The sequence below is a fragment of the Gopherus flavomarginatus genome, chromosome 8 (genome assembly GCF_025201925.1).
Source record: "Gopherus flavomarginatus isolate rGopFla2 chromosome 8, rGopFla2.mat.asm, whole genome shotgun sequence".
NCBI lineage: Eukaryota > Metazoa > Chordata > Testudines > Testudinidae > Gopherus > Gopherus flavomarginatus.
Genome location: NC_066624.1, coordinates 62998539 through 63017705, shown reverse-complemented (window position 1 = coordinate 63017705; position 19167 = coordinate 62998539). Strand labels below are relative to the sequence as shown.

At 50.5% G+C, this 19167-nt stretch overlaps 1 protein-coding gene across 1 annotated transcript in view; it reads left to right on the top strand.

Annotated features, from left to right (window-relative positions):
- Positions 1-17399, top strand: part of TSPEAR (thrombospondin type laminin G domain and EAR repeats) — a 63402-nt gene extending 46003 nt beyond the window's left edge. The window contains exons 9-12 of the mRNA XM_050965247.1: positions 2797-3026; positions 8227-8414; positions 15197-15298; positions 16725-17399. Coding sequence (XP_050821204.1) covers positions 2797-3026; positions 8227-8414; positions 15197-15298; positions 16725-16878 — 674 coding nt within the window. The 3' untranslated portion in view covers positions 16879-17399. The remainder of the gene's footprint in view (positions 1-2796; positions 3027-8226; positions 8415-15196; positions 15299-16724) is intronic.
- Positions 17400-19167: the final 1768 nt, after the last annotated feature.

Here is a 19167-nt window from a genome sequence, read left to right as displayed (position 1 = left end):
CTAGGAAGTTTAGATTTGAAATTAGATGAAGGTTTCTAACCATTAGAGGAGTGAAGTTCTGGAACAGCCTTCTAAGGGGAGTAGTGGGCTCAATAGACATATCTGGCTTCAAGACTAAGCTTGATAAGTTTATGGAGGGGATGGTATGATGGGATAGCCTAATTTTGGCAATTAATTTGGAAATTGATCTTTGATTATCAGCAGGTAAGTAATCCCAGGGGTCTGTGATGGGATGGAATCTGAGTTACTACAGAGAATTCTTTCCTGGGTGCTGGCTGGTGAGTCTTGCCCGCATGCTCAGGGTTTAACTGATCGTCATATTTGGAGTCGGGAAGGAATTTTCCTCCAGAGCAGATTGGCAGAGGCCCTGGAGGTTTCTCACCTTCCTCTACAGCATGGGACACAAGTCACTTGCTGGAGGATTCTCTGCAGCTTGAGGTCTTCAAACCACAATTTGAGGACTTCAATAACTCAGACATAGGTTAGGGGTTTGTTACAGGAGTGTGTGGGTGAGATTCTGTGGTCTGCATTGTGCAGGAGGTCAGACTAGATGATCATAATGGTCCCTTCTGACCTTAAAGTCTATGAATCAAACATCTAACCATCCTGTGTGACCAGCTGTTCAATAATTAGGCACAGAACCACAAGAAAAAGGAATCGAAGATATTGACTGGCCTATGAAAACTATCAGCCCTGTACTTGTAGGGGCCCTCCACTACCCACGTACTTGTAAGAAAAGAAAATTCAGGAAAGAGACTTGTTTTAGCTCAATGACAGTATGAAAATCAAAAGGATCAACTTGTATTGTCTATTATAATAGATTATGTAATACAACATAAAAATGTTGAAACAAAAGGTCATTTCAATAGTTAAAACTGAAAATGTTTCATTAAGAAAATGCCAAGACAAAACACTGGGATTGCTGGAACTATTTTCTCTCTGTCTCTGAAATGTTGGTGAAATCGACATGATTTTGTGACGTGTTTAGATTTTGATGGAACTGCATGTGCGATGGAACACTGTTAGGCTGTATTTTTTCAGACCAGCTCTAGTTCTTACGCATGCATTAGTACGCACTAGGCTGTGTCCTGGAGGCAGGCTGGAGTGACTCACACGTTCGCCAGGAGACCCTGGGGGTGCGAGCTGAAAGGTAGGGCTGCCCAGATGATCCAGGGGGTCTGGGTTCTTCGATTTGCTGCCGAAGACCGGGTCCCAGGGTGGAAGGACCCCTTGCTGTGGGTCTTTGGGGCACTTTGGCGGTGAGTCCCGGAGCGGAAGGACCCCCCGCCGCCGAATTGCTGCCGAAGACCCAGAGTGGAAGAAGCTCTGGGGACCCTGGGCCCCGCAAGAGTTTTCCGGGGCCCCTGGAGTGAGTGAAGGACCCAGCTCCAGGGGCCCCGAAAAACTCTTGTGGGGGCTCCTGCGGGGCCTGGGGCAAATTGCCCACTCCCCCCCCCCCCCCGGGCAGCCCTGCTCAAAAGCACTGGGTAACTCCATGGAGGAGAGATGAAATGGAAGTCCAAAAATCAGGCAGCCCAGGATGTTCCTTTGGGAGGTGAGGAGGATGGAAGGGAGGGTAGAGAGCTCTATTCTCAAGTGTTTTGCTGGGAAAGGGAAAGCTGGCAATGCAGCCAGTGTTAGTGTTTGGGCCAAACAGCATTTCTCCATTGCGCACGGCTGTGTGTCACCTCCGATGCCTGGTCACAGTGTTAGCACCTCTCATTTTTCTCCTGCGCGGTGGGCTTTGGAACGGGGTTTGGTATTTGGGAATGAAGTTCTCTTGCTTTCGCATGGGGCTAGTGCCATGGCTGCAGCCCAGAGGCACTCAGCACAGCTGAATCCAAAGGTCACTTTCAGCAAACTTTGCGTCAGGATGGGGCTTGTCCAGCCCCTGGCATGACTCAGAGCAGACTCAGGGCTGCTTTGTGTTATGTCTGTCTGCCCTCAGCCCTAAGGAGTTATTCAGTCAGTTAAGGAGTGCCGTGGCATAGGGATAGCTTGGCATGAGCTGCATGACGGTCTAGCTGCCCCAAGTACATGCCTAGAGTCTCAGATGGTGGTTAGCCCTTCCCACAGCTCACACTGCCTGGCTGCATTCTATTTTCAGTGCACTAGCTCAGGGAGAACTAGCAGAGTATGTCTCTGCAAGCTGGAAATCACACCCCAGCCCAAAGTGTAGCCACACCTCTAGATTTGAGAGCTGGTAAAGCCCATTTGGGGGGTGTGTGAGGAGAGAGAGAACAGGCAGGGTTACACTGTAGTATCTATATCTGTACAGGCACAGAGCGGAACTGATTGCCTTTCTGTTGATCCATCCTGGGCAATCTTTCCTCAGGTCTCTCGGAAGCAGCAAGACTGGTCCAGTCTCACCTGGCAGTTATCCAGGGCGAATGGCACACCCCCAGCTGCCTGGAGTAGCTGGGACATTCCCTTTGAAGTGCAACATTTCAGTGGTGCCCACACACCAAACTCTGTAGCCGCACCCCTACTGAGCTGCAGAGGGCTCAAGGCACTGTTAGAATTGCCCCCACATGTCCAGGAGAGGTTTCCACTTAGGTATTACTTACTCCTGGCTGTCCTTGCTGGGTTAACACTGCCATTGGCTGAAGGGAACTGAATTGGTAACATCTACTCCTTTACTTCTTGGGAAGAAATTAGTCCCTAAGGGATAGACAGCTTAGTTGCTTTCCCTCATTTGTATATTTCCTCTGATCTGTCCTGTTCCTGTCTCATTTCTTTTGATCATCAGACTGCATTCCGTTTGCTAATGCCCTCTTCTTTTTCTGTCATCCCCAGGGGATAATCACAACATCAATAGTGTCATATATCGGTGGAACCCCAGGACTGGACTTTTTGAGGCCAACCAGACCATTCCTACCTCTGGAGCCTATGACTGGGAATTTTTTACTGTTGGACCTTACTCTTTCCTGGTCGTGGCCAACACATTTAATGGCACCTCTACAAAGATCGACTCCCACATCTATATCTGGCTTGGTGGCTCGTTTCAGCTCTTCCAGTCAATCCTGGTAAAAAGTTGATATTAGTCAGATTTGACTTCCCTTTCACACTGAGTAGCTCCCAGCTAAGTGAGGCCAGCTGGATCTGGCTCCAGGAGGAGGTGCGTGGCTTACGGAGGCCAGTGGGATCTGACTTTAGGAGGATGTGCGGTTCATGCAGGCCAGTGGGATCTGGCTCTAGGAGGAGGTGCAGCTTTTGGGGCCAGTGGGATCTGGCTGTAGGAGGAGGCACGATTGTTGGGGCCAGTGGGATCTGGCTTTAGGAGAAAGCTTGGCTCTTGAGGCCAGTGGGATCTGGCTGTAGGAGGAGGCACGGTTGCTGGGGCCGGTGGGATCTGGCTGTAGGAGGAGGTACGGTTGCTCAGGTCAGTGGGATCTGGCTGTAGGAGGAGGCATGGTTGTTGGGGCCAGTGGGATCTGGCTGTAGGAGGAGGCGTGGTTGCTGGGGCCGGTGGGATCTGGCTGTAGGAGGAGGTGCGGTTGCTCAGGTCAGTGGGATCTGGCTGTAGGAGGAGGCACGGTTGTTGGGGCCAGTGGGATCTGGCTGTAGGAGGAGGTGTGGTTGCTGCGGCCGGTGGGATCTGGCTGTAGGAGAAGGTGCGGTTGCTGGAGCCAGTGGGATCTGGCTGTAGGAGGAGGTGCGGTTGTGGAGCCAATGGGATCTGGCTGTAGGAGGAGGTGTGGTTGCTCAGCTCAGTGGGATCTGGCTGTAGGAGGAGGCACGGTTGTTGGGGCCAGTGGGATCTGGCTGTAGGAGGAGGCATGGTTGTTGGGGCCAGTGGGATCTGGCTGTAGGAGGAGGCGTGGTTGCTGGGGCCAGTGGGATCTGGCTGTAGGAGGAGGCGCAGTTGCTGGGGCCAGTGGGATCTGGCTGTAGGAGGAGGCACAGTTGCTGGGGCCAGTGGGATCTGGCTGTAGGAGGAGGCGCAGTTGCTGGGGCCAGTGGGATCTGGCTGTAGGAGGAGGTGCAGCTCCTGGGGCCAGTGGGATCTGGCTGTAGGAGGAGGCGCAGTTGCTGGGGCCAGTGGGATCTGGCTGTAGGAGGAGGCGCAGCTCCTGGGGCCAGTGTGATCTGGCTGTAGGAGGAAGTGCGGCTCCTGGGGTTAGTGGGATCTGGTTGTAGGAGGAGGCGCAGTTGCTGGGGCCAGTGGGATCTGGCTGTAGGAGGAGGCGCAGTTGCTGGGGCCAGTGGGATCTGGCTGTAGGAGGAGGCGCAGCTCCTGGGGCCAGTGTGATCTGGCTGTAGGAGGAAGTGCGGCTCCTGGGGTTAGTGGGATCTGGTTGTAGGAGGAGGCACGGTTGCTGGGGCCAGTGGGATCTGGCTGTAGGAGGAGGCGCAGTTGCTGGGGCCAGTGGGATCTGGCTGTAGGAGGAGGCGCAGCTCCTGGGGCCAGTGGGATCTGGCTGTAGGAGGAAGCACGGCTCCTGGGGCTAGTGGGATCTGGCTGTAGGAGGAGGTGCATGACTCATCTCCTGGGGACAGATCAACAGCCTCTCTCTCTTTGTGCGTGAACTGGCGAAAAAAGCGAGAACTGCTGAGAATGTCCCCTTTGATCACAGAACTCGCAGAAGCCTATTTTATGCCTACAGAGGACAAAAATCAACATAGAAAGCTAATCAGGCTTCTTCCTTCTAACAAACCTTACACTCTTCCCTGGCTTTGTTCTCCTGTCTTTTGCTACTTGAGTGTAATACCCGAAGTCTGTCTCCTGCCTTGTAGGTATTCGAGACAATGCTAGATGATAATTGTAGAGACAAGTGTTCTCTAGTCCCATGGGCACTGTGGAAGTTTTCTTCCCTAAAGACTTGCGGAGTTCAGGTTTCTTTTATATGCAGTGACAGTGTCGCTAGCTGACACCAGCCTGGGAGGTACCCCCTTGGGTAACGTGGCAAACCAGTTTGGGGCAGCAGGGCAGAGGAATCGTAGATCGTGGGGCAGGGGGGCTACATGACCGCAGATTCAACCCCAGCCCCATTACACACCCGCTTTCGTAATGCACAATTAGAGTTTGCTCTCTGTACAGTTCCAGTAGTGTGCCAGGCACTTTAGAGACTGCTGGGAAAACAATGTCCATGCCATAATGAGCTCACGGCCTGCCTTTCCTCACAGCTTTACAGCAGCTCCTCATGCATCCTGCCATGGGCTGACTCAAACGTGCAGCAGAAACCATGTGAACAACAAACAAGCCCTAACTCTCCACAGCTGTTTCCAATCACTCTGGATATAGAAAAAGTGACCTGTACAGCCCATGCTGCGTTCTCTTGCCTGGGAAAACACTGCTGGGTGCGTGGGGCTCTCCCAAGTCACTTTGCCAAATCAGCAGAGCAAACTGATGGAGAGAGCAGCCCTGGCTGAGACAGCAGCGTAATGCTCCCCCCATCCCTACCGAACCGTTAGTCTCCACCTCTCTGCCCTTCTCTTCATACACACCTCTGCCCTCTCAGGCCCTGTGTTCCCCAGCTTGTTAGCCAAGCAGGACCTGACACTGATGGTGAAACTCCAGCCCTCTGAAGTCTATGGGAGTTTTGTCATTGACTTAAATGTCACCCTCATCCCGTTTACTGGAGCAGTCTCTGCTGAGTGCTGGGAGTTTCTTTCTATCTCCAGGAGCTGCCTTCACAGCAAGACCAAGAACACAGCATAGGTTTGACCCAGCTCCTGAGTATTCATCTGCCAGACTGTCCTCGTTTGAAAAGCAAGTTCCAGTGCTCGGTTGGTCTCCTCACCCAGCCCTTAGAGCTGCAGCCTGTGCTCTCCAAGGGTGACCTCCAGGACAGCAGCTACCGGGGGCCTAGCTGGAGCTAGGGTAAAAGTTCTGCCTACTGAATAATAGCCTGTGTTCCTAATTGGACAGTGCCAAGGTCCAGAAAAGAAAGGGACTCACCAAGGTCACCTGCTGTATCCTTCTGAGTAAACAACTGGCTGAAATCAGCAAATCACTCGCCTGGTGGCGTTGCCACCCCCCTGCACAAGGCTCCTTGGAAGGTTCATTATTTATACAATTTAGCCTTCCCTCCCTTCTGGGTGACTTTTAAATCCACAATGACGGTGCTGAGGTTTCAGTCCCCAGAGGCCAGGGAAACGAGTGTTCTGAGAGGAAATCAGGGTTTGCTGGAACACTTTGCTCTGGGAAAGAGCCACTGGAGGATTCAGAAAGCTGCCACTCTCTGCCAGTTACCAGCAGCAGGACTTGCTTCAGGCCATAACAGCCATTTCCTGTGTGGAAGTTGTTTTTGGCAGGGCACGATTGCCCTCTTGGGGTATGTTCTCTCTTTCATAGAGGAGTATTTAACAAGCTCCAGGTTGCAACCAGTGAAATGTGGCAGGTACATTCCCACAAGTCAGAGATGCATTTCAGTCCTATTTCTGCTCCATGTCTGGAGAGCTTGGTTTCTTTTTAATGGGAAATTGCAAACTTCCCATTTGATTTTTAAATTTACCCTTAAGATTTGTGAAAATCCCTATCCTCCCTAAAGGAGCAGAAAGTTCAGAACTAGAGCTAAGCAAACTATGGCCTCAAAATCATATTGCCTGGAAATTGATCTTCCTAAGCGTGTCGTTCTAACAGGTAGGGCTTCCCATCTGTTTCATGTTGGGGGAAGGTTGTCACCCAGAGACTGTGCTAGTGTGGGGGAGGAGAACCTGTGTCCCAAAAGCCTGTCCTGAAGCTGCCAAAATCTCTTCTCTTTCACAGCTTTGCTCAGATTATTTAGTGACAATTGTAGCCTTTGGATTACCAACTCTGAAATAGCGCGTACGACATCTGTTCCTGATACATGTATAATAGCATCACAGTGTGAAGCTGCTGGGGATGAGAGGTGAAGCACTGTACAATGCTTTGGTCCTCCCATGCAACACGCTGCAGTTTCTCAAGCCTTAAAGTTCTGCATGCACTGGAAAGGGACTTGGCACATGCTCGAAGTAAAGCGTGTGCTTAAATGCTCTGCTGAAATGTGGCCTAAACCAGGTATACGCACGCCTGTGTAATAGGTTTGAGACCTCCATTAAAAATTATTCATTGAATCATGGAAATGTCAGGCTGAAAGGGACCTCAAGAAGTCACCAAGTCCAGTCCCTTGTGTTGTCACAAGACCAACTAAACTTAGACCGGCCCTCACAGGTGTTTGTCCAACCTGTTCTTAAAAACCTCCAAGGATGGAGATTCCACAACCTCTCTTGGAAGCATATTCCAGAGTTAACTATCCTTATAATTAGAAAGCTTTTCCTAATGTCTAAATATCTAATTTCCTAAATTTCTAAATCTCTTGCTGGAGATTAAGCCCATTACTTCTTGTCCTACCTTCAGTGAACATGGAGAACAATTGACTGCCTTCCTCTTTATAGCAACCCTTATCATATCTGAAGACTTTATCCGGTACCCCCTGAGCTGTCTTTTCTCAAGACTAAACATGCCTGTTTTTTTTAACCATTCTTCATAGTCCATTTTCCTTAACCTTTTATCATTTTTGTTGCTCTCCTTTGGACTCTCTCCAATTGTCCACATCTTTCCTAAGTGTGGCACCCAGAATAGGACACAGTATCCAGCTGGGGCCTCACCAGTGACAAGTAGAGCAAGACAAGTACCTCCTGGGTCCTACATATGACGCTTGTGCTAATACACCCCAGAATGATGATAATCTATTTTGCAACTGCATCCGTTGTTGACTCATATTCAATTTGGGATCCACTATCAACCCTTAGTCCTTTTCAGCAATACTACCACCTGGCCAGTTATTCCCCAGTTTGTAGTTGTGCATTTGATCTTTCCTTCCTAAGCAAAATATTTTGCACTTGTCTTTATTGAATTCCATCTTACTGATTTCAGACAATTCTCCAATTTGGCAAGGTCATTTTGAATTTGAATCCTGTCCTGCAAAGTGCTTGCAACCCCTCCCAGCTCGGTGTCATCAGCAGATTTTATAAGCACACTCTCCAGTCCATTATCTGAAGTATTAATGAAAATATTGACTAATACCAGATACAGGATTGGCCCCTACAGGACCCCATTAGGCACACGCTCCATAGCAAACCATTGATAACTTCTCCTTGAGTATGGTCTTTCAACTAGTTGGGCACCCACCTTATAGTAATTTCATCTAGACACCTTTTCCTTGGTTTGTTTATGAGAATGTCATGTAGGACGGTGTGAAAAGCCTGACTATGATCTAAAGAGATGTTACCCATGTTCACTTTTTCATTTCATCCTAGACTTTTGGTGCTGCTGACTGGGAGGTCTTTCGCATTGGAGACAGAATCTTCCTTGCTGTGGCTAACAGTCACAGTTATGACAGTGGAACCGTAATGCCGAACAACTACTACGCCATCAACTCCTCCATCTATGAGCTGAACATCACGGCACAGATGTTTGTCAAGTTTCAGGATCTTCTCACCTACAGGTACCAACTCTTTTTTCAGTGCAAAAACATCTGTACTGGGTCCCAGAGAGTTCCCAATTCAATGTCCTTTCCAGTGATCACAGAGTCAGATATTCATAGATTTTTCAGACCAGAAGGGACCGTGACCTCCTGCATAGCACAGGGCAGAGAATTTAATCCAGGGATTCACATAATATCCGCATCTGCCAGGAATTGCGCTCATAGATGTAGTTTGACTGCTATATTTTGGGGGGCAAAGTGCACCCATGTACAAGCACACACATGTGCACGCTGAAGCCAGTCCCCTTGGTTCACTGGCTCTTCTTCCCCTCCCCCCCAGTGGTACCTGGACTGCTGGTGCTGGGGGGGGATAGGACGGCATAATGGGGGAGCCCCAGTTGCTGCTGGCAGCCACTCTGGCACCAGCTGCTGCAGCTATGTCCCAGCTCTACTGCTGCTGCGATTGCCTCCTTGGTGGGGCTGCTGCTGCCCAGGGAACACCACATGCTGGGCTCTTGCTTCCCCTTGTCCATTCCCGTATCCCCTTTTCTTCCCCATCCCCTCCATCTTCCTTTCCCCTTCTCTTCCCCCTGCCCCATTCGACTTTCCTTTCCCACTGTATCTTCTCACCAAACACCCCTTGCTCGGTCCCCTGCCCCCCGAGGGCACTCATGGTTGTAGAGGAGTCAGATTGGCACTAGGGCCCAGGAAAAGCTGCTCACTCAATCCTGCTCCTTCCCTTCTGGGAGCCGAAATGAGGGCAATGACAAAGCCTCTTCTCTCCCTGCCCCCCAGGCCGAACAGAGCAAGCCCGGCAGGGCAGCTCAGCACCCACAGAGATATGGGGGAAGGAATGGCATGTGACCCCTATGCCTCCCCTCTGTTTGTGGGGACAGTGTCCCCAGAGGCCCCCCCAAACTACACCTATGATTACGCTTCCTGTCCCCTTGGGAAACATGACAAGAGGTGTCACTGCGTAGGAACACCAGGGTCCATACCCTGACCTAGCTTAAATCAGTCGACTTCCATGGACTTCAGTAGCTGTGCTGATTTACACCAGCTTAGGATCAGGCCCCAGATTTGGAAATTGAGGCATGTTCCCACTCAAGCAAAGGAGGGAGACTGATGATTGGGGGTGGTTGGGGTGCTCAGAAGAAGCAGAGTCCTGTGTCTGTCAATGAAGGTTCTCCCAACGCTCCTGTTCCAATGAACCCCATTGTGTAAGAGGAGGACACAGCTGTCTACAATGGTTATCTGATGTTTAGCAGTTGGGAGTGTAGGCTGAACAGCTATCTAGATAGTTACTCTCTGTGAGTTCTACTAGCATAGTACTGGGAGAAGGTGGTTAGAGGAACCTCCCCCGCCTCCACTTTGGGCCCAGTTTTCCCCTCCCCACACTGGATTTCAGTGGCAGCATTATACGTCCTCTTTGCACTATGTAACTGGCTGCCCAAGGTGCAAGGCAGAGGAGAACCCAGGCCCAGTGTCCTTTGCAGAGCTCAGTTACGAAGTCCGTATCACCAGCAAAGCCAGACAAGAAAAAAGAAAACACTCCTTCATTGTCTCTGTCCATTCCCTCGGCCCTCTGGGCCCAGTGGGGACCCACCATACCCAGGGCCCATCCAGATACAGGCACTTCACTCTGCTCCACACATTTCTCTGTGCTGAGGTGGATCTTCCTGGCTGGTCTAGTGGGGAGGCCCAGGTCCTTCTGCTGGCAGGGTGTGAGTAGATTTCAGAGTGCTGATCCTGCCAGAAGCTATGGATCAGGCTGCCTCGAGGCCTGGCGTTGGAGCTTTGTGTGTGCTGAGACTGGGAACAGAAGGGAGTGTCAAGACGCTGTTTGTAGCTCAGCAGAAAGGAAGCTTCTCCCCATTCGGTCTGAGTGCAGAGCCTAGGAGGATGGATACATCATAAAGCCTGGTTTGCAATGTCAGAGCCCTGGGCCAGGCAGGACTGTTCTCCCCTCAGCCAGCTGCTTCCACATAGACTCATAGACTCATAGACTCTAGGACTGGAAGGGACCTCGAGAGGTCATCGAGTCCAGTCCCCTGCCCTCATGGCAGGACCAAATACTGTCTAGACCATCCCTGATAGACATTTATCTAACCTACTCTTAAATATCTCCAGAGATGGAGATTCCACAACTTCCCTAGGCAATCTATTCCAGTGTTTAACTACCCTGACAGTTAGGAACTTTTTCCTAACATCCAACCTAAATCTCCCTTGCTGCAGTTTAAGCCCATTGTTTCTTGTTCTATCATTGGAGGCTAAGGTGAACAAGTTTTCTCCCTCCTCCTGATGACACCCTTTTAGATACCTGAAAACTGCTATCATGTCCCCTCTCAGTCTTCTCTTTTCCAAACTAAACCAACCCAATTCCTTCAGCCTTCCTTCATAGGTCATGTTCTCAAGACCTTTAATCATTCTTGTTGCTCTTCTCTGGACCCTCTCCAATTTCTCCACATCTTTCTTGAAATGCGGTGCCCAGAACTGGACACAATACTCCAGTTGAGGCCTAACCAGCGCAGAGTAAAGCGGAAGAATGACTTCTCGTGTCTTGTTTACAACACACCTGTTAATGCATCCCAGAATCACCTTTGCTTTTTTTGCAACAGTATCACACTGTTGACTCATATTAAGCTTGTGGTCCACTATGACCCCTAGATCTCTTTCTGCCATACTCCTTCCTAGACAGTCTCTTCCCATTCTGTATGTGTGAAACTGATTGTTCCTTCCTAAGTGGAGCACTTTGCATTTATCTTTATTGAACTTCATCCTGTTTACCTCAGACCATTTCTCCAACTTGTCCAGATCATTTTGAATTTTGACCCTGTCCTCCAAAGCAGTTGCAATCCCTCCCAGTTTGGTATCGTCTGCAAACTTAATAAGCGTACTTTCTATGCCAACATCTAAATCGTTGATGAAGATATTGAACAGAACCGGTCCCAAAACAGACCCCTGCGGAACCCCACTTATTATACCTTTCCAGCAGGATTGGGAGCCATTAACAACTACTCTCTGAGTACGTTTATCCAGCCAGTTATGCACCCACCTTATAGTAGCCCCATCTAAATTGTACTTTCCTAGCTTATCTATAAGAATATCATGCGAGACTGTATCAAATGCCTTACTGAAGTCTAGATATATCACATCCACCGCTTCTCCCTTATCCACAAGGCTCGTTATCCTATCAAAGAATGTTATCAGATTAGTTTGACATGATTTGTTCTTTACAAATCCATGCTGGCTATTCCCTATCACCTTACCACCTTCCAAGTGTTTGCAGATGATTTCTTTGATTACCTGCTCCATTATCTTCCCTGGCACAGAAGTTAAACTAACTGGTCTGTAGTTTCCTGGGTTGTTTTTATTTCCCTTTTTATAGATGGGCACTATATTTGCCCCCTTCCAGTCTTCTGGAATCTCCCCCATCTCCCATGATTTCCCAAAGATAATAGCTAGAGGCTCAGATACCTCTTCCATTAACTCCTTGAGTATTCTAGGATGCATTTCATCAGGCCCTGGTGACTTGCAGGCATCTAACTTTTCTAAGTGATTTTTTACTTGCTCTTTCCTTATTTTCTCTTCTAAATCTACCCTCTTCCCGTAAGCATTCACTATACTAGACATTCCTTCAGACTTCTCAGTGAAGACCGAAACAAAGAAGTCATTAAGCATCTCTGCCATTTCCAAGTCTCCCGTTACTGTTACCCCCTCCTCATTGAGCAGTGGACCTACCCTGTCCTTAGTCTTCCTCTTGCTTCTAATGTATTGATAAAAAGTCTTCTTGTTTCCCTTTATTCCCATAGCTAGTTTGAGTTCATTTTGTGCCTTTGCTTTTCTAATCTTGCCTCTGCATTCCTGTGTTATTTGCCTATATTCATCCTTCGTGATCTGACCTAGTTTCCATTTTTCATATGACGCCTTTTTATTTTGTAGGTCACGCAAGATCTCAAGGGTAAGCCAAGGTGGTCTTTTGCCACATTTTCTATCTTTCCTAACCATCGGAATAACTTGCTTTTGGGCCCTTAATAGTGTCCCTTTGAAAAACTGCCAACTTTCCTCAGTTGTTTTTCCCCTCAGTCTTAATTCCCATGGGACCTTGCCTATCAGCTCTCTGAGCTTACCAAAATCCGTCTTCCTGAAATCCATTGTCTCTATTCTGCTGTACTCCCTTCTACCCTTCCTTAGAATTGCAAATTCTATGATTTCATGATCACTTTCACCCAAGCTTCCTTCTACTTTCAAATTCTCAACAAGTTCCTCCCTATTTGTTAAAATCAAGTCTAGAACAGCTTCCCCCCTAGTAGCTTTTTCAACTTTCTGAAATAAAAAGTTGTCTGCAATGCAGTCCAGGAGCTTATTGGATAGTCTGTGCCCCGCGGTATTATTGTCCCAACATATATCTGGATAGTTGAAGTCCCCCATCACCACCAAATCTTGGGCTTTGGATGATTTTGTTAGTTGTTTGAAAAAAGCCTCATCCACCTCTTCCGCCTGATTAGGTGGCCTGTAGTAGACTCCCAGCACGACATCACCTGTGTTTTTTACCCCTTTTAGCCTAACCCAGAGACTCTCCACCCTTCCATCTCCTATGTCCATCTCCACCTCAGTCCAAGTGTGTACATTTTTAATATATAAGGCAACACCTCCTCCCTTTTTCCCCTGTCTATCCTTCCTGAGCAAACTATACCCATCCACACCAACATTCCAGTCGTGTGTATTATCCCACCAAGTTTCAGTAATGCCAATAATGTCATAGTTGTATTTATTTATTAGCACTTCCAGTTCTTCCTGCTTATTACCCATACTTCTTGCATTTGTATAAAGGCATCTAAGATACTGGTTTGATTTTGCCTCCCAGCTTTGCCCTGACCCTCCTTCCTCTCTGCCATTATAGCCCGTGCTCCCACCTGTTGACTCCATCAGAGTCTCTGCAATAAACTGAGCCCAAACAAGCCTCCCTCATGAGTGCTGCCAGCCCTCTGCGTTGTCGTAACACCTGCGAGCCACCTGCATCTTGGCAGGTCTTTAACTGAACTCCTCCTCCTGTGGGAAATCAGCCTTTCCATGCCACCAGCACCGTGGCATAGGTGAGCTACTTGGCCATCGTTTGTCAGCCTGCTCAGCTGGGGTCCTAGCCCAACAGGACCTCAGCTGCTCAAAGAGAAGCATGCCTCTTTTGGCCAAGACCAAAGCGAAGACGTGTTTTAGGCCCCCGCCATAGCTGCCCGTATCCCGTTCCTTCTCACAACCAGCAGCCGTTATGGAAAAGGCAAGAGGGTGAGCCCTTGGTGCTTTGGCCTGTGCATGAGCAGCATCCTACTCTGTTCCCCAGAGCAAAGCACTCAGGTCATCTACTCTGGAGCTGTCTGCAGGACAGGTGAGGTGCCTCATGAAATCTCTGCCAGCCAATCCCATTGCGGGTGGAGCTTGGAGCGTGGCAATAACAAATAGTGCCAGTCTGGCTGTTCTCAGCCACTGGTTTCGAGCCACTTAGCTAAGGGCTTTAGCCCTCTTTACAGGTAGGGAAATGGCAGCAGCAAGCTTAGTGCCTTGATAGTCCAGGCTGCCCAGCACCCACAGAAGTCAATGGGAGAGGAGGCAGCTCAGCACTTCTTAAAATCAGGCCTAATAACAAGAACCAGCAATATCTGTTGTGTTCTATCCATGCCCTGTCCCAGGGATAATCAATGGGCAGCCTGCAGGCCAAATCCAGACCGCCAGCTGCTTTTGAATGGACGTCAAAATCTTGTTTACTTCTTATCATTATTGTTTGCGATGTGAAAAACGTTTCTCTGGAGTCCGGACCTCGACTGTACCTTGGCTGAGAAATGTGAAGCTTGACAAAAAATAACTGGCTACCCCATTCCCTCTCCACTGACCCATGCTGGGAATTAGCTGAATGATAGCTAGTTCTGGAACATGATAGTCAGGAACTAAAATGTTAGGCTCAATTGCTGAAAAAATTCTTTTCAAAATGTATTATAACTGAAGGCAGTTCGGGGAAAACCTGCCTCTATGTGGAAATAGCTGCATTCCCTTCAGACTGACATAATTTTTGTAAGTCACTTTTAAGGGAGGGGTGATCTTGCCTCTTCTGTATATAGCATATGGGCCCAGTTCTTCCCTGTATCAGTTCCTCTGAGTCTGGACACTCCAGTGCAATTTGACCATGCTGAAAGGAGGTAAGATGTTGTCACTCGTTCAACTCCTAACCTCCTGTGGTGCTAGATATCACAGTACAGTTACAGCAATGACCCTCACTGTCTGTGTTTGCCAGGCTTGGTGTATGATGGCCTTCACCTGGCCAGGGTTGACATGACTCTGTGGCATGTATAACTCACACCCACATATGGACCAACCACAGCTGTCTGTTACTGGAGATCAGGCTTGCTATGGATGAAGTGCTTGTGGAAAGGGTTGAATTAGCAGCTATTTGTCCACAAAACAGGTGCATTCTAGGCAGTGGCACAGGAAATTGTCCCACCAATGTGCCTCCACCCTGACCTGGGGAAACCATCTCTGTTTGAAGGAGGGTACTTTATACCCATCATCCCCTCCTACTGCTGCGGCCACTCCATGCCAGTTGTGGTCATGGCCTCTCTCCCAGGGACACTAGGAACTGGACTGGAGCCACCAACTCATCACAAAGCCCAAGGAATGGCTAGCATATGGTAACAAGCTTTGTGTCTCTGTGCTGCCCTGGGCCGGATGCAGGTTGGTGTCCCAAAGGGACCTGGAGAGCCTCTCTAGGGATGTTTCTAATGCCCCATCTGTGTTCTTGCTCCCTATCACAGTGCTCTGGACTGGGAGTTCTTTTCAGTGGGAGAAGATTATTTTCTGGTGGTAGCAAACTCCTTTGATGGATTCACGTTCTCTGTGAACAGTATTATATACAGGTAATGATGCCCGTGCAGCGTGGCCCCATCTTAGAGCCACAGGCAGTTGGAGAGGGACTGTCAATTATCTGCAGTCAAGGGCCAGAGGAAATGCAGACAAACTGCTCAGAAGGCTGGAGTGATTCACTCATCCCGTCACCCTGCTCTGCCTCCTCAGGATCTGGGCTGCTCTGCATGGGGACAGGTGGCCCAGAAGCAGAGCAAGCAGAAAATGTACAGGGGAAGTTATTCTACCCTTTCCTTCTACTCTCGCTGCCTGACTGCAGATCCATACCTCTGAATGGGCCCTAGCGCAAAGCAAGTGTCTTTCTAACCCATGCAGAGCTGGGCTATTTCAGCCAAAAGCAGCAAAACAAGGCAATGGACCCGAAGGAGGAGACAGGGAGAGGAGTGACACAGCACCTTCCATTGCTCTCTTGTGGCGAATGGATATGTTGGGTTCAGTGCCCATGGACAGTGATTAGAGGGGACCACGCAGAGGCCTTTCCTCTCAGGCTTTTCACAGTGGATGCAGAACTGGTAAAATGTACCCGAGTGAGCATCCTGAAGGCCTCTGTCGGGCTGGGGACAAGTGCTGTGTGGGCAGCAGCCCCATGAGCTCTGTGTGCTGCCCCACTGCAATCTGACTGGGAGGTGCCACCACCAGGGTGTGAGCCTCCATGGCTGGGCTGCCCACTGACCTTTGCTGAGCCTGCCCACCTGCTCTCAGTGAGTTGGGGGGTGGTGCTGACCCTGTCCACTAGGGTCTGGACTGAGGTCACCAAATCCATTTCCCATAGGCCACCCCACCCAGCTATCAGGTGATCATTCTAGGTCACTACTGGGTGACTTTTCAGCCATCAGCCTAGAGGGAAAAGGTTCAGGATCTCATGACCAGTCATCAGTGCCTCATCATCTGTAGGGGGGCAGAGCTATGAAGCTATTCAGACTGAGAATGAATCTAGTGTCCGCTTCTGCACAAAACATCCCTGACGGGAGAGGCCTACTATAGCACCAAGCCTCAAGCAGTGGGATCTTCCTCTAGTTCTACAGTCACAGCCCTTCCAGATAAGGAAGCTTGCAATGGAGTGATGGGGGCTGGGAGGGGCATTTCTCTATCTAGCCAATGTATCTTTGTGGGACAACATTTCTGACAGTTTGAACTAGCAAGGATCTGTCTAGGCTGCAGTCAGAGGTGTGACTGCAGCACGCATGGACATACCTGAGCTAGCTTTGATCTAGGTAGCTTGGCCCATGCTGCAGTGGCTTCACTGCTGCTGTTATTGGAGTTAGCTAGGTCAGAGCTAGCTCTGGTGCGTCTACACCTGCTGCAGTCCCACCGCTGACTGCAATGTAGACAGCCCTTCAAAGTCACTAGTGTGGGGAGAGGCCCCTTGGAGATGCAAGCCCATGCTGTGGGTATTAACACATATCCTCTGTGCTGCAGGTGGCAAGGGTATGAAGGCTTCGTAGCGGTTCATCGTCTTCCGACGTTTGGCTGTCGAGACTGGGAAGCGTTTCACACAACGGCAGGCTCCTACCTCATGTACTCGAGTGCCAGGGAACCACTCTCCAAGGTGCTGAAGCTGAAAACTCTCTGATCAGCTATTCAGTGATGTTTGTTTGCTGCCAGAAGTGGGGCAAACCCAGGCAAAGAAACAACTTGTCTGGCTTTCCTCGGGCTAGTTATTCCCCTGCTGGAAATATGCCAACTCAGGAATGCTGGGAAAGTCTGAAGCCGAGCCTCAGCGCCAAATCCTGCTCTGTGCAGGACCAGGACCAGGACAGACAGGGGAAAGTGGTTCTACAGCACCTTTCCCATTCCTCGATCCAGAAACTGGCCGGGGCACCATGGAAGACCAGCTATGGCTTGAGTCGGATGGCAGCTGTCAAGCTGGTGCCGTTCTGAGCTCGGATAACATGCAGCAGCGGAGATGGTCCGAGGGCACAATCTAGACCTACGTTCAAACCTATCCTAGGCAGCCATCTCCTAGCTCACTCTGCAGCAGACCCCAGTGGGTGAGAACACCGGCTCTGAGGAGTGTCCAGCCTCCATTGGATTGGTCTGATGCACAAGCCTTGCATGGTTATGTCCTCCGGTAATGCTGCCCATGTCCTCCAATTAATTCTTGTTTCCATGCCCACCTGCCGGTAATCCTGAGGCAGCAAGCAGTGTCCGTCTAATCTCCTCCCATTATTGTTGCTGTTTCCAGTCATTTCCTGTAAGTGACGTGCTCATATTGCAGAAATCAATAGGTATATTTTACAACCATGCGGGTAGATTGAAATGTAATGATTTATCACCTACAATGATGGAGGCAGTGGTGGCAGTTCCACAGTTACGTCTGCACTGAGATTTGCACTTAGAGGGATTTTAGTCATTAGAGTAGCAGGGCAGATCTTCAGCTGGTGGAAATCACCCTTGCAGCATTGGCCCCTCGCCCCCCAGTCTGGTGAAGTCATTTTCCCATGGAATCATCTGTTTAATTGTTTTCGTAAGATATTCACTCACAGTCACAGAGGGAGCATTGCAAAATTCTCCAGTTCCAATTTTGTCCTGTTTTTCTCGTCCTTCTTTGGGGTCCTCTGCTTAGCCAACCAGAGGCCTACCAAACCGTTGGATCAGAGAGATAGCCCCCTTTGAACCCTGAGCATGCATGGAGTTATCGCCAGTATTAATCACAGCCCCAGCCGACCCGCCCCAGCTCCCCTGGTGCACCAAGCAGCAGCTCTGGGAGGCTGAGCACCAGGAGAGGCGGCATGCGGCACTAGGGTATCTCGAACAGCCAGCCGGTTTCCTTCAGGTGGGCTGCATGGAACCACCTGGGGATGATTTGGGAAGAAGCTCTGTATGAACATAAGACCAATGTCCTCCCCCACATTGGGCAGTGCTTCTGGGGGATCCCCAGTGTGCTCCAAGGGAGGGATTCCACTAAAGTGACGGAAGCACCAGGAACAGAGATTCTGACGAAGGAGTCCTGACGAGGGGAGAAATACTGCAGAGAAGGTGGGGCAAGACTAAATAAGAAGGGGCCCCTGTACCTGTACTGCAGGGCAGAAGGGGCTATGACAGGCCCCGGCCCCCAGGGCATGAGGAGAAGAGGCTGTGCCAGACCCCGGCCCCCAGTGCGTGGGGAGAAGAGGCTGTGCCAGGCCCCGGCCCCCAGTGCATGGGAAGAAGAGGATGTACCAGGTCCGGGCCCCCAGTGTGTGGGAAGAAGAGGATGTGTCAGGCCCCGGCCCCCAGTGCGTGGGGAGAAGAGGCTGTGCCAGGCCCCAGCCCCTAGTGCATGAGGAGAAGAGGCTGTGCCAGGCCCCAACCCCCAGTGCGTGGGGAGAAGGGGCTGTGCCAGGCCCCGGCCCCCAGTGCCTGGGGAGAAGGGGCTGTGCCAGGCCCCGGCCCCCAGTGCCTGGGGAGAAGGGGCTGTGCCAGGCCCCGGCCCCCAGGGCGTGAGCAGAAGAGGATGTGCCAGGCCCTGGCTCCCAGTGCACGGGGAGAAGAGGCTGTGCCAGGCCCCGGGCCCCAGTGCGTGGGAAGAAGGGGCTATGTCAGGTCCCGGCCCCCCGTTCGTGGGGAGAAGGGGCTGTGCCAGGCCCCGGCCCCCAGGGCGTGAGCAGAAGAGGCTGTGCCAGGCCCCAAACCCCCAGTGTGTGGGCAGAAGGGGTGTGCCAGCGCCTGGACCCCTAATACATGAACAGAAGAGACTGGGCCAGACATCGGGCCCCCAGTGAATGGGCAGAAGGGGCTGTGCCGGCCCCCGGGCCACCAATGCACAGGTGTGCACATTTGTGCTTCACAGCCAAACCCAGCCTTCCCATTAGCTGCCCACTTTGGAATCTAAACTGGAGCATGTATTTCACACTGCTGGGGCACAGTGGGGTGGTGAACG